We start from the raw sequence: 16,400 nt of genomic DNA on the forward strand, positions 1-16,400 counted from the left end.
TGAACTTCACTGAATATTTTAAGATTTTCGAGTCTTTCATCTAGCAGCTGACCTTATAGAACACTAAGTCACGTTTAAGACAGTGATATCAGTTAGTAATTTGGATAATCAACTTGGTTGAAACTTGGCAGAGTGCTTAAATGTAAATTTACTATATACATATGTCTTGTTTAATATCACCATGCATATAATGCTACCCCATAAATGTTAAATATTTAACTTATAATACAGTGTACCACTAATATATACTTTCCCCACACTCCTGATGCTAATAGGCACTGTCAGCCCAGAAGAGCAAGCATGGCAGACAGTATCGTACAACCTTGGATGACAAGCACACCACAATGTCAAAATGCTTATCTGACGAATGCTCCTCTACACCACCTGGGTGAAAAGTAGTCTGCAACATGTAGCTACGTCTTGTGGCCCATTTTATAAACTAGCAAATAATTTTGGTCCAAAATGGCTAACAAAAGGTGTACAATGGTATTGGAGCTTCTACAAATAAACAACAAGGACAAATACTGTTCTTGGTGCTAAGATGAAAATGTTATGGCAAATGGAATGTGGCTTTTAGGAAACAGTCATGGAAATAGGGTAGAGATCAACAGAAAATTAGATTGGTTAAAGTCCTTTGACATTATGAAAAGCATTGTAAATATTGCCACTAGCTGGGATGAACGAATAACAATTGTTTGGCAGGTGGCATTTCATGACTTAAAGATGTAGAAAAAAACTGGAGTGAGTGCCAATTTAAGATGTCAGAATCATTTCTCCTTAGGGCTTCCTCCAGAATCATAACCACCCCATGGAACGTCAATTATCAACATTCTCATTTTTAGGAGTACATCCTCCCTATCCCCTGAAACACTCCTTCTCATGGGTCATGTCTCTACATCCATTAAAATATAAAAACAAAGAAAGAAAAGCGAGAAGTAAAATATTACCTTTTATTTTCTCAGGCACACAAGTGATTTGGATACCAATTATCAAGACATTTTACTGATTTCCCTTTAGAATGATCTATTTTAAATCTTCAGCCACCTTAGAAAATAGTTTGCAGCAATCACTTTGCAATTCATAAGTATCAGGTCAGAATTAAGTTGTGGAGTAAGTTAACAGTTTATGTTCAATATGTGAGGTTATTTGAACTCCTGAGTTTTAAATATGCTGTAGAATAGTGATTCCTCTCCCTTCTAATGGCTCTTCAGATTAAAGCAATGACTTTAAAAAATTATATACTAAATACTTGATTACAACAGAAATTGGCCAATCTAAAAATCAGATAGTGTTATACTGAGCATCATTCTGATATAGTGAGTAGCCTCCAGCTGAAACTGGTGAAAATTCCACCACCAAGGCCATCAACTAGGTTAGTACTGTTTTTCCTGGGGTCTATGTAAAACTCTCCTTTTCTCTGCAAATGCTGCTTGGCTATGAACAGCATGGGTTTACCTGCACCAACCTGGCACACACCTAGCAACTTGCTCAAGCATTCTAAAGATATCCCTAGAGTCAACAAATATTGACATATGTAAGTCACAGCACCTTTCTCAAGAACAGTCCAAATCAGCAGTGCACATTCACACACAGGAATGCTGGGGATATGCTTGTACCTGCACCACTTAATTACAACAAGGGGAAATAAGAGTAACTAATGAACTTAATAGCTTCACAAGAAGAAAAATGTTTTATAGTAATACACTTGACCCTATCAGGCAAAAGCCACCTAAAAGGATTTGTAACTGGTTACAAAGTGCATCAAGGGAGAGAATGGCTGGCTCTGAATAAACCCATAGTCACTTCTGAACATAAAATACACATTCTAATGACAGAGAGTTGATAATATTATTTTCACAAACCAAACAGTACACATTTCAAGTTATTTCACAAATCAGATGATCAAATAAAAATGGACATGAATATACTTAGTAAATTAGTATATACACTTTTAAAAGGTGCTATCGTAAAATAACCTACATGACAAAATTTGGCAAAGAGTAAACAAAATCATTAACAATAAACCAAAAAATATGTAAAACTTAAGAAAACGCCCAAAGAATTAAAAAAGAACACATCTTTCATAAGATTCAGAAATTATATACCATTTTTAAGTGTGCATTAAGCAACTTTATACTGCACTTTAACAGTCTGAGAAATTTGACATTTCATTTCTATAAATATACATGACTGGAGACATTTTATAAGTATATATGACTAAGAGCAATATTTGGACAACATAAAAGTACCCTATAGATGTGTGTTGCTGCCATAAATCTGGGATACAGGATTAAAAATGGAGTAAATAAGGCATGGCAATGCTTTGCATGATTTATTGTGAATGCAACCTAAAAACCCAGCAACCAAATTCACCCATCAAGTAGCAGGACTGTAAGGGACTACTGTTTACTTGGATGCTGGAAATGCTGAAGAAAAGAAAACCCACAGCCATAGATTGGTATTTTAGAAACAGTCAATCCATACTATTTTAAGAAAAAAATGGATGATTTATTATATAAAATTAAGATTGGCAGAATACAAAAAAATTATTTCTTTTACCTTTACATATCTATTATAAGTACCAAGCAAAGTGTAACAATTAGAACTCATTATAACTATCAAAAAGTATTCATTTGGTGAAATTATTCAAGTCACAAATGCTAAGTAAATAAATGCACTTCCAAATACGTGAAGTGTAAAACAAGTATGAAAATAGTCATCTTAAATAATGATTCCTTTCACAAAAACTAACCAACAAACAAGAAGCACACGAAAAAGACTGTCAGGTTAGACAGAAAAAAATAAATCAAATGTATTGTTGGTTGGGATTGTTAAACTAAAATCATTAAAAACCAGCAACTAGGATTCAAAAGAAAGAAAGAAAAAAAAAAAGAAATGAGTAATTAGGACTCAAAAAAGAATAAGCGTATCCCAATACTATATCTATTTTCCTACTATTAACAAGAAAGGAGGATTTGGAGGCCAATTATGTCCTGTAGACCCAGGTGCTCTCAAAAGTATTTGCACTGAAGTCTTCTTGGTATGGACATATAAATGAACTTTACTGTTAGTCAAAGATGAGAAAACTTACACATTATAAAGGAAAGGAAAGCAATTACACCTGATAGGGAAAAAAGATCACCCATTAAAATGAACAAATTCATCTCTAGCATAAGACTAAAATAATCTGCTTCCAAAGAATTCCTTTGTACTTTAGTAGATGAGGGCAAAGCTTTTACCGTAATGAAAAGGCAAATGGGAGGTCTCTGATAAGTTGGAATCGTCATAGCAATAAAAGAGATACCTACTAGAAAATTTGCATTAATATCTATTATCTCATCTGTTAAAAAAACTCATTAAGTTTATAATTAAACTATTTTAAAAATAAAATAAATGAATAATACATATGTAATATGAATCATATGCCAAATTATATTCTATAGTCATAAGTGCTATTAATAAATACATTTGATTCATGCTACAAGAGAAAGAATTGAGACAATTTCACATTTCAGAATTCCTGAGTCTTATCAGAGAAAAGTACCGAAAAAACAAAGAAAATAAACTTACTTAAAGTAGGGCAAATAACACAAATTTGGGCATTAACTTAATATCATATTTATAGTTTTAAAGCTGAAGACTATGGGAACAATATATATGTACTTCATGAAATTATAAACATGTTTTTAAAGCTTGGTTTTTAAAAAAGGCGTTTTGATCAAACAAGGCCACCTGAGTGACATCTTCAATGATGGTAAGCCCACCATTTTAAACGAATAATATTTTTATTTAAAAGCCTAATTATTAATATAAAAAGGAAAAAAGTTTATTTTAACAAAATGTTTTAGTAAGATTGCAATGGGACAGCCCTTTGACGAAAAATCTAAGGAGGGTAAAGCCAATGTAACTGAATTAGAACAAGAGTTCTAATTTTGAGTCACTACCCACTAAATAATTTCCCTTTTGCTTTGCATATTACACAGTGAAAATAAACAGTTATCTTAAGAGCACTTCAGTCCCACAAGGTAGGATTTAAGCTTTGTGAATAGGTGTAAATGGCCCTGTAACAACATGATGCCTGCAAAAATACATTCCACTGAAAATTAATGTCTGTTCTCTAACTAGTAAGGAAATGGGAAGCTAAGTGGTCCCACTTAAACAATAAAACAAAACAAAACAAAAACCACTGTTTATCCTTTCTGGAAAGACTACCAAAGCAAAGAACATCCAATAATATTATACATTTAAAACTGCATACTTTTACTCATCTTTACAAGTAGGAAATATGCATACAAACAACTCATGGGCTTTATAAATAAAGACACTAATCAGAAATAATATTTGGGTTATTTCTCTGTTCGTAAATATCCAGAAATAAAACAATTAAAAAACACTAAAGTGCAGACCTATAGGCCAATAGAGGTGCAGCCAAATTTGCATCTACATTTACAATTACATATCCAGAAAATGATTCTTGCTTTAAAAAAAAAAAAATTGTGCAATTTAAAAAGGAGTCAGTTTTGTTTGTGCCGTGATACAATTAGAACTTGTCTCTGCCCACTAGTGAAGTGACTGCTAGACCTTAGACAGCACACTAGGCTCTTGGCAATCACATATCTCATTAGAATCATACAACATTGATTCCACCTCCAGAAAATGTTAGGGTCCTCTTGTTGTAGAATGAAGAGCCACTGGTATTTGGTTGATTGCCTTTAACCAGAGAGGACTTCAGTTCCATTTCACAAGCTACAATAGCTGCATTCAATTCCACTTGAGCTCGATGAACTACATAAAACATGAGGCCTATACTTATAATAATCTGTGAATAAAAATAAAACATTACAGTTATCAATATTTTATACAGAAAAAAAGAGATAAATAAATCCAATAAACATTTGGCTTAGAAATGCTTCAAACCAGGGGCTACTCAAAGATGGTAGGTAAAAGGCTATACATTTTTAAATAGTTTACATACAGTTATTGTTTATTCTTTCCTTTGCTGCTTCTCCTGGGAGTGAAGGACCGAAGTCTACAGGTAACCATGACACGGTATTAGGAAAACACACATTCCTTTTGGTTCACTTGATACAAGCCAAACCTGTCTCTTTATACCAAAAAGCTTTCTTCAAGGAATAAAAAATGTCTACAACAGAGGTAACAGCTGGCTAAACTTTGTTGGTATAATTAATGTATTATACCTTTGCATGACTATAAATGTCCATAGGTATTTCTAAGCCCACTTAATGAGAAGCACTACCATTTACAATGAACTATCTGGTGCAGACAAAATTAAAAGTATTATGGACCACTTAAAAAAATGAAATGCCAATAAACTTCCAAAGAAATTAACAAGAGATTGTGAACAAGAAACTGCCTATACTTAGGAAAAAACAAAATCAGAGGAAAATATGATGATTATTTTAAAATGTTAGTCAAAGGGATACTAGAAAAAATAATCATACCGATCAAACGGAAAGTCAGGTTTCTAGTCTTAGCTTAGCTACGCACTAGTGATGTGATTTAGGGAAGCTTCAGTTTCTCATTGTCTTATAGGAAGCTATGGTCCCTTTGTACTTTTTTCCTTTTTCCTTTTTTTTTTTTTTTTATTTTATTTTTTGAGATGGAGTCTCGCTCTGTCGCCCAGGCTGGAGTGCAGTGGCACAATCTCAACTCACTACAACCTCCACCTCATGGATTCAAGCAGTTCTCCTGTCTCAGCCTCCTCAGTAGCTGGGATTACAGGCATGCTTCCCATGCCCAGCTAATTTTTGTATTCTCAGTAGAGACGGGGTTTTACCATGTTGGCCAGGCTGGTGTCGAACTCCTGATCTCGTGATCTGCCTGCCTCGGCCTCCCAAAGTGCTGGGATTACAGGGGTGAGCCACAGCGCCCAGCCCACTTTAACATTCTATGTACAATTCCTCAGAATGTCTAAGCAGTCTACATTTTCTAAATGAGTTTTATTCCAAAGTTCATTTATAAATCAGTTCTTTAGGACTTGGAGCAAATACAGCAGGTGTTATTTAATGTTCCAGCAAGTTTACAAAGTCTGCTGTAACCAAAAGTGATACTGAAATATAATACAATTTCAATAAAATCTACCCATAATTATAACATAAGCTTTATGGGGAAAGTATTTTAAATCCAAGTGCTGAGGGTGGTTGGGGAGGAGAAAATAGAAGCAGAGCATACTTGGGGTATGGTAAATGTGAGAGGGAAGGAACTTGGAACTTGCACTAGGGGGTGCCATTAAATGAGTACCCATCACTCAGTAAAACTGTAAATAAGTTAGGCATCTTAAAGCTGGGTCTTTAAATTCTGTGATTGCTTTCTGTTAATTCTCTTAAAAGAAAGAAGATATATTTACTGAAAACTCCTAAGTTTGCTACATATCAATAAACGGAAACACCATTTAAAGAGATGAAGAAAATATTGGGAGGGGTGCGTTGTGAATTAAATGCTACGTTCTGTTTTAGACATGCTGAATTCGAGGTGCCTGTTAGATATCCAAAAAAGTTCATGGATGTCAGTGAATAGGTCTGAAGCTATAGAAAGAGGACTGAGCTAAAGACAGTGCTGGGGAGTAGGATGAGGGTGGGGGGAGGATCTTTACCCAACTGCACATCTTAGCAACCATCAGAGTAATTGGATTTGCTGTTAAAAAAAAAAAGTTTTCAGAGTAGGACTAGAAAACTAAAGCTAGAATCTTCAAAAACACAGATATAAGGGGTGAAAGGAAGAAGTTAAGCATAAGCCAGGCAAGTGGGAAAAAAAGTTAAGACAGTGGTATCAAAGAAACTAAGGGAAGAGTGTTTTAATAACGAAGACACTGTCAAGAGTCTTAGACTGCTAACAGGTCAAGCTAGATGAGAACTGGAAAGTGCATCTCATTTAGAAAAGGTTACTGACAGCGTTAAAAAGAGCAGTTTGAGGGAAGGAAGTGGCAGGGCCACAGATAGCAAGGGTGAAATGGTTGTATCTTTAAGTGGGACTTTCCCAGCTGCACTTCTGATCCCAGGGTCTGATGATCTGGACTGTCCCCCAACATGCCCTCCCCATCTTCCTTAGCCGAGTGAAGTGTTAAAAGGATTTAGAAAATGGAAACAAAGTATAGACAATTTTTTTAAAAGTTTCCTTATTAAAATGAAATCAAAGAATCAAACACAGGCAGAAGGTCAAGCCTCACACAGAAAGGCAGGCATCTCTTAATGCTAACTGGAAAGCAGGCTAAGCAGGGGCAGGAACATAAGAAGTTAACAGATTTCTTATATGAAAATTCAGGGGTTTCTCAGTTGAAGGCTTCTGATTTTTCTGTTAAGCAAGAGAGGTAACCTGTTGACAATAAAGAGGGCGGGCAGGTGAAGGAGTCAAAATTGTGAGGAGAAGTGAAGATAGTTTAAAATAATTAACTATTTCAAGACAACAGCAGGGGAGTGAGAAGACAAAGGAGAGAGCTAGGATGTGGGGTAGTGTTGAGAAACTAAGTGAAGATTTGCAACCATGAGTTAAATATCAATCCGTTTGGTTACATGACTTCCCCAAAAGAATAGGGGTAAAGCAGATAAAACTTGGATGGTTTTGGTTGGTAGGTACATAGAAAAATAACAGGCATGGAAGAGTAACTAAATAGACCACAGAATCTAAGCTGGATTTCAGTACAGGTTGAGAATCCCTAATCCAGAAATCCCAAATCTCAAAGGCTCCAACCAAAAGTTTTTGAGCACTAACAAGACACTCAAAGAAAATGCTCATTCGAACACTTTAGATTCCAGATATTTAGATCAGGGATACTCAACAGGTAAGCATAATGTAAATATACTAAAATCTGAGGAAATTCACAATCTAAAACATTTCTGGCCCCAAGCATTTCGGATAAGGGATAATCAAACTATACAAGAAATGGTTATGGCTTCCTATGAACATTTATTTTGTACTGCTTTATTTTAGGCTGGCAGCCATAAAGCTCAGAGGCAAATTTGTGGCTCATTTCTAGAAAATATGAAGAATCTCATGAATATACTTATTCTGCTAGCTTTAACCTAAGCTATCTTCTTATTCTTTTGTATATATTTTGTAAGCTGCATTAAATGCCTCCTGATACAAATTAAGCTGTAACTAATATCAATTAAATCAAGCAAGCGTAAACATGTCTTCACTTATTTTCATAAATCCCTAGGCTAAGAAATATGTGATTTCCCCACTGTTTTGTATTCTAAGCTTAAATCTGCCAGCTTAACCAAAAGGTGAGAAATCACTGAATAAAAGAAGATTCTATAGTTTAAAAAGTACCATGAACTTCATTGACTATGGTTGAGTAATTTACTAAGACGCATAAAAAGTTTTAAATAGTAAAAGTTCTCTCCAAACTATTAACAATGAGGGATTCTAATTACTCAAATGTAAAGTCAAAGGGAAAAAAATGTTTCAAACAGATTACTTATTTTCAGGAAACTAAAAAAAAAATGCTTAACTTCATACTAAAAAAGTCTGAGAACACGATACACATTAGATAATTTTACAGTACTCTGGGACGATCATAAATGTTAATTTATATACTGTGCTATAGATATAATGCATAGAAAGTTTAACTTTGTATGATTAGCATGCTGTATTAATATAAATAAACCAACTGTAACAAAAACATTTAACTTAGATTCAGATTATCTAAAGAAAATACAGCTCTGGGGAAAAAAGTAAAGAAAAAAACTGACTCTACACATCAAACATATTACAAAATTTTTCTTAAAGCAAGTACTCTTATTGATAAGCTTTATTTGGGCAATATTTCAATGTAAATATTCATGGTTTTACTTTATGTACTAAACTTGTACCTCGTAAGCACAAAGAAAATTAACTCTGGCTTTATTTTATCATAGTACTTTAAACACAATAGAGTCTCAAAAACTTGAGAATAATGCCACCAAAATTAAATCTGTAATATGGTACCATATACTCAGTAACAGTTAAAACTAGTAAGTTAAAAGACCAGTAAGTCTGGAGGACCATCTCATTAGTATTATTTGCTTAGAGGAGTATAGTGTTGTCCCGTGTATCTGTGGGGTATCCGTTCCTGGATCTCCCCAGATTTCAAAATCTGTGGATACTCAAATCCCTTATATAAAATGGCATGGTAGTTGCATATAACTTTTGCATATCTGTCCATATGCTTTAAATGAGTTCTACATTACTTATAATACCTAATATGATGTAAATGCTATGTAAATAGTTATTGTAATACATTGCTTTTTTGTGCTATTTTTTATTGTTATATTGTTAATTTTTTTCCCAAATATTTTTAATCTGTAGTTGGCTGAATCCATGAACGTGGAACCAATGGATACAGAGGGCTGACTATATTCTACTGTTTTTGAGCATGATCTCTAGAACCAACCACCTTGGTTCAAATCCTGGCTCTAACACTTATTAGTGGGGACTTTAAACAAGTTACTATCTAATGGTGTCTTTGTGAACCAGTTCTTGTGGATCAGAGATAGGGGGCTTGACTTACAGCACTTGCCATTTCCCATGGTGTAAATATTCCCATCATGGGCAATTTCAAGCTATCAATGTGATGTCACTGAATGCAGATTTGGGAAGAGATGTATAATAAATAACCAGCTCAAAATAATAAACATCTGTACCTCCTAGGGTTTTTGTAGGGACTAAATGGGCTTCAATATGTGGCATATAAAGCATGGAATAAAGGTTAACTATCATCATCATCTCACTAGTTCATGAAAAATTACGATTTTCTATTTTGTTAAATCTCAGGAGTAAAATCAATCACAAATAAATTTTTAACTATTTCTGCATGCATATTTAAAGGTTCTAAGGAAATCCGCCTACATAGCAGTATTTTCCTCTTTCATCAACCTCTTATGTAAAATTTTATGTGCCCCAAACTATATTACAATTTGCATGGTAATAATAATCCATTACACAAGTCTTATTTGGACTTGTAATAGAAAACCTTAGACATTTTTATGAGGTAACACTTTTTAAAACAAATCTTTTGTTTCACATCAAATTGTACTAGAAAGAAATTTACATTGTCAACATAATACTTTAAAAAATACAAACAGGTGAGTTTCAATAATTCGAATATAAAGTAACAAGATAAATACTCAACTCTGCCCAACCTTACTAAAATTATTTTCAGGCACATTTCACACAAAGTCAAAATACAGTATTTGATTTGTGATGACTGAAAATAATCACTGCAAAAATAATCTTATTTTTGTCATCCTTTTTTGCCTCTTTAAGAGGATTTTTCTGTATCAATTCAGTTCTACACACTTGCATATATCCACACAATTAAAAATTTTAATGTTGTCAAAATACGAGGTAGTACCGAAAGAACCAAGAAAAAAAAATCTAAAAGGGAAAAACCCTCCTATTATTTTCAATGAAATCTCTCAAATCAGCAATGCCATACCAAAAGAAAAAGAGAGAAAAAAAGAGACAACCCTTGGCCTTAAACTCACCTGTAAACAAAAAACAAAATATCCACTAATACTCTGTTCTGCAATGACATCTTCCATTGTCCGCAGGGTGGTACCCAAGTAAGAATTCAGAAGCTGGGTAGGAAGCAGTCCAACCGAAGATGCCATCAGATAGTTGGGTAATGAGAGATCAGTAATCTAGAAGAGTAGATTAAAGGGAATGATTCATTACCAAGTAAAATTTCAATTCAACATAAAAAAATGTGTGTATAAGTCTAACTAGTGGTATTTCCTTGGGAAGGAGCTGACATCTTTACAACAGTATCCTGAATTTACAAAAAAGATTATAAAGAGAATACATGCAGAATGTAGAATATTTAGAATGAAATAAAAGTAAATTTTAATATTCTATTGTAGTACCATCAAAAGATAACATTTGTGACTTTTTCTTTCATGTAAATAAAATCCACACATAGATAACTTTGTAAAAACAATTTTGTAAGTCTTCCTCATATCATTAAATATTCTTCAGAAGCATTCTTAAATAGCAGTGTGGTCGCTGGGCTTTGAAGCCAGATAACCCTAGAATGGCATTCTGGTGCTGAGAATTCAATAAGCTACTCTGTCTCTAAATATCTGTTTTGTTTTGTTTGGAGACAGAGTCTCGCTCTGTCGCCCGGGGTTGAGTGTAGTGGTGTGACCTGGGTTCACTGCAACCTCTGCCACCTGGGTTCAAGAAATTTTTCTGCCTCAGCCTCCCCTGTAGCTGGGCCTACAGGCGCACGCCGCCACACCGTTTTTTTTTTTTTTTTTTTTTTTGAGACAGTCTTGCTCTGTTGCCCCAGCTGGAGTGCAGCGAACCAATTTCAGCTTACTGCAAGCTCCGCCTCCCCAGTTCATGCCATTGTCCTGTCTCAGTCTCCCGAGTAGCTGGGACTACAGACGCCTGCCACCACGCCCGGTTAATTTTCTGTATTTTTAGTAGAGATGCGGTTTCACCATGTTAGCCGGGATGGTCTCAATCTCCTGACATCGTGATCCCCCTGCCTTGGCCTCCTAAAGTACTGGGATTATAGGCGTGAGTCACCGCGCCCGGCTCTACTTTTTTGTATTTTAGTAGAGACAGGGTTTCACCGTGTTGCCCAGGCTGGTCTTGAATTCCTGAGCTCAGGCAATTCGCCCACCTCAGTCTCCCAAAGTGCTAACTATCAGTGTTTTCATTTGTAAAATGAAAATCATCACCAGCTCAGATGGCTGTTGTTAGGATCAGAAATATTTCTAAAGTATCTAGGAAATACCTGGCATATGACTGACACTCAAAAAAGGTGAAAATTATCATTATTATGCAATTATACTACCATTGCCTGAAAGTAGCACAATTTAACCACGCCTACTGTGGAATATTTACATTGCTTCATTTTTTGTATATATGTAATTACATTTATTTTTGGCTATTATTAAAAAATTCTAAAATTATGATGACATCTTTTGGATATTAACCTCTGTGTTAGGCAACATCTAAAACATTCCTAATGACCTGATCTCCTGGTATTCATGTCAATGTGTGATCCCTTCCCCTAGAGTGTGGGCTGGACCTCGTGCTTTCTTCTAGCAAACAGGCAAGAGCAGAAGTGAGGAGATGTCACTTCCAAAATTAGGTTACAAAAAGAAGAGGACTTCCACTTTTTCCTCAAGCAAGTAAGCTGCCATGCTCTAAGTAGCTCCCATGGAGAGACTCATGTGGCAAGGAACTGATGTGTTCAGTCAACAGCTAGCAAAAATAGCCTGGAAAAATAGCCAGTCAATAGCCTGGAAGTGAATCCTGCCCCAGTCAAGCCTTAAGATGACTGCAGCCCTGGCCAAAACCTTGACTGCAGCATTGTGAGGGATCCTGAGTCAGACGCACCCAGCTAGTTGCAGAGGAATCCCTGACCCAGAGAAATTGTAAGACAATAAATGATTGTTTTAAGCTACTAAGTTTTGATCTGGTATACAGCAATACATGACATATGTATCTTAACTCTGGTAGGATAGCTCACTAGAATTATTGGTTCAAATGGTAAAAAACTTAATTTTCCAAAATGTCCACAATGCTTCAACACACCTGTCAGTATGTGATACATGAACGCATCCACTGTCATACTGTTACCAACTGTAAATATTAAATTTTAATCTTTCTTATTTGAGAGGAGTAAAAATGATATTTCATCATTATTTAATCTGTACTATTTTAATTTATATTGGCACATTTTCTATATACATTTTTTATTCACATTTCCTTATGGGTTTATTTGTTCACATTTGCCCTTTTTTATTGGGATGTTAAGTGTTTTTCTTATTTGTAAGAACTATTTATATAGTGAGGGCAACCTGTTGTCTATTATATGTGGCATATGGTTTTTGCTAAAGTGTCCTTTATCTCTTAATTTTATGTTTTGACATAGAAATGTTTTTAAATTTTTACATAATAAAATATTATCTATTTTGTCCTCTTATTTTTCCATTGCATTTAGCTTTAGAAAGTGTTTTAAGAGTCTACTGTTGATTTCTACCTATGTATTTCTTCTGATTATGTTTTTCTTTTTAGCATTCACCACTTATTCCTTCTGGAATTTATTCAAATTCAAGGTGAGGATATAGCCTGATCCCTCCCCTTTCCCAATAGCTAATTTTCCCAGCATTAGATACTAAATAATCAATAACTTCTCTATTGACTTATTATGTTTACTTTAGTAGAAATAAAAGTTATTTTATATAAAAAGGGCTTATTTGGAGCTCTAAAACTGTCCATTTATATTTGAAATCTTGTATAGAACTAAAACATAGGTGTCTCAAATCTTGTACTGAAACCAAATTGTAATAAAGACTATCAGTTAATACCTGGCAAGGAATTTCCCATTCTATTCAAACTCCTTCATTATGCTTCTTTTAAAAATGGCCATAACTGTTCTTGGCCATATTTATTCTTGCAGATCATTCTATCACTCAAAAAAAATGAGTAAATTTTATACTGGGATTAAGGCAAATCTGCAAATTAATCTGAATAGACCTGAAATCTCTACAATATTAGGTATTCTTATCCAGAAATTTTTCTATAATTACTGAAAATCGTCTTTTATACCTCTTACTAAAGTTTGGTCACGTTATTCATGTATCCCATGCATTTCTTATTAGTTTATTTCTAAGTATTTCATGTTATTATTGTTGCCACTACTATTGATTTTCAAAGTAACTTTTCCACACCCCCATCTGAGTATTACTGGTATATAAGAAAGCTACTGGCCACTTTATTAAACCTTTTTACTAATTTTAAAATCTGACATTTTAAACAGCTATAGGTGACTCTACAACTATTAATACAACCTAATCTAAAAATCATTTCATATTTTCAATAAAACTACATTCAACTCTATTAATAGATAATGAACTAGAGATGCATTACTGCTGATTTGGAAAGAATATTACAGTGACTGGTTGTTAACAATCCACCTTATCGATCACTGACTCAATAACTGCTAATGCAAGATGCTCCAAGAGGTGCTTGGAAGAGATAAAAAGACACAATGCCTACCACTGATGGATTTACACACGACAAGTAAATATAAACTACCTGAGAAACAGGCAGAATGGGGAGCACTGAGAAGGACTACATGCTGAGCATTAAAGAATAAAGGATGAAAATTAATTGTAGAAGTAGAGGCCAAAGGGTAACTTTTTGGGAAAAGAGGGATTCAAGGCACACACTGAAAGCCTAGTATGAGTTTGGCAAGCAAAGACAGATAGGATGAGGAAGGCAGGTGTTCCAAGAAGAGAATGAACAAAAGATGAACAGCTTCTTCCAAATTATTTTATTTATTTATTTATTGAGACAGAGTCTCGCTCTGTTGCCCACGCTAGAGTGCAATTGCAGGGAAAGTACAGAATGTATTCATAAAGTTAGCAGCACAGCTAGGATTGTCTATAGGGCACACACAAAGAAATCCTGTAAAATAAAGACAGGAAAACTAGATGGGGTGATACTTGTTGGGGCCTTAGATAAAAGAGGAAGTAGCCTATACTCAGAGGAAAGGTACCAGGGAGTCTAGTCAAAGAATGATGTGAATGGAGCTAAGCTGAGCAAGGTTCCTTCTTCAATTTAGAGCACTTATAGGGGTACAGAACTTTCTTTAGAATAAACATGTCAGATATAAACAGTAAGAACATACAACAAAAATGAATGTGATAAAAATTACATTGCAGTTAATAACAAAACATTACATATTATAGAAGTTATCTTTAAAATAAATATTTCAGTTCAGAAATGTCAGAATGCAACGCTGCTGGCCACAACCTTTACCTTTAAATGTAATGAAGTTTCTCTAAATAGAACACATAATTGACATTCACAGATGACATCAATAATATTCAAATGGGTAATTTAAGAACAGATTTCATAAATCTGAAACAACTCTACCACTCAACTCAACAAGACCGTCACCCATGCATAAACTGCATAAATTGTAAGTTTATCAAATCTTTCATGACCAAACCTTACCCTTGGGAAAAAGTGTTATTATGCATACATATAATTTTAGTTAATAATCGTAAATATTTTTGCTGGAGTGTTCAATGCTTTAACCAATGGAGCAACACAGTAACATACATGTATACAGGTTTTAAACTATTAATAACTTTATTAAACAGCTTCTTCCAAATTATTTTATTTTATTTTATTTTATTTATTTTGAGACAGAGTCTCGCTCTGTCGCCCAGGCTGGAGTGCAATGGCACGATCTTGTTCTCACTGCAACCTCCGCCTCCCAGGTTCAAGCAATTCTCCTGCCTCAGCCTCCTGAGTAGCTGGATTACAAGCGTGCACCACCACACCTGGCTAATTTTTGTATTTTTAGTAGAGACAGGGTTTCACCATGTTGGTCAGGCTGGTCTTGAACTCCTGCCCTTGTGATCCGCCCACCTCAGCCTCCCAAAGTGCTGGGATTACAGGCGTGATCCACTGCGCCTGGCCTATTTTAATATGGCATTTTCTATAAGCAAAAATTTTACTCAGAATCTCCATCTAGCTCAGTCTTTGACAAACATATTTGGAACACTTGTTCCACAAGGAGATACATCCAGCCTTCTCTCCGCAGTCTTCAAGCACCAAAGTTCTAAAATTTTGTCTCCTCGTTCTACTTTGTAGAAAGACATTAAACATGAGCCTAGATCAATACCATTGGAATTCTTGCCTGCAAGTACCCCGGCATTTTGGCTCAGGATTTGTATTCCAAATCAAAGAACCCCTAGATTTCTCAACCTAGGATATCAATGCTATCTTGCTAGTTTCTGTGATGAGATACCACAGCGAGAGTTTAAGGGATGGCAAACACCACCTGACTGCTATCCTCCCATGTTTTAAAAACTCTAGAAGCACTATAAAAGTATATATCCTTTATTCCCAGAGGTACATGATATACTTGAAGATGTGATTCACTTAACATGGGGTTAACATGTAGAACAGCATTTCACCACTATACCAAATAGATCCTGAAAACAAAGAAGTATTCCATCTGGGAGGGAAAAAATAAATGAGAGAGAAAAAAAAAACTGTAATTCTGAAGAGCAAGAGCTGATTCACCTCTGAACATGGCATTTTTGGAGCTGACAACTGAGAACCTCCGTCTTTAGATCTATCACTGGGACATTCACTGAAGCTGGGGCTGTGGTCGGTCCTCTTAGGCAAAGCACCAAGCACAGCTCTCAGGAAACCTGACCCAGCTCTTCTGCTTTCTAAGATTATAGCTGTTTACACAATGGTTTTACCACTTTAATTTAACCCACCAAGAAACTTTGTTTTTACATAGACTATCTTGGCATGGATGTAATAAAGAATATAAAGGTGACCTGTATTCAGAAGACCTCAAATTTTATGTGCAGAAAGAAAGAAAGAAAGAAAGAAAGAAAGAAAGAAAGAAAGAAAGA

At 34.9% G+C, this 16,400-nt stretch overlaps 1 protein-coding gene across 1 annotated transcript in view; it reads right to left on the minus strand.

Moving 5' to 3' along the window:
- Nucleotides 1–933: 933 nt before the first annotated feature.
- The window catches only part of TMEM64 (transmembrane protein 64), a 23,878-nt gene continuing 8,411 nt past the window's right edge, over nt 934–16,400 (minus strand). Inside the window, exons 2-3 of the mRNA XM_023222923.3 lie at nt 10,485–10,640; nt 934–4,819 (exon numbers count right to left, since the gene is read on the minus strand). Coding sequence (XP_023078691.1) covers nt 4,628–4,819; nt 10,485–10,640 — 348 coding nt within the window. The 3' untranslated portion in view covers nt 934–4,627. The remainder of the gene's footprint in view (nt 4,820–10,484; nt 10,641–16,400) is intronic.

The sequence above is a fragment of the Piliocolobus tephrosceles genome, chromosome 7 (assembly GCF_002776525.5).
Source record: "Piliocolobus tephrosceles isolate RC106 chromosome 7, ASM277652v3, whole genome shotgun sequence".
NCBI lineage: Eukaryota > Metazoa > Chordata > Mammalia > Primates > Cercopithecidae > Piliocolobus > Piliocolobus tephrosceles.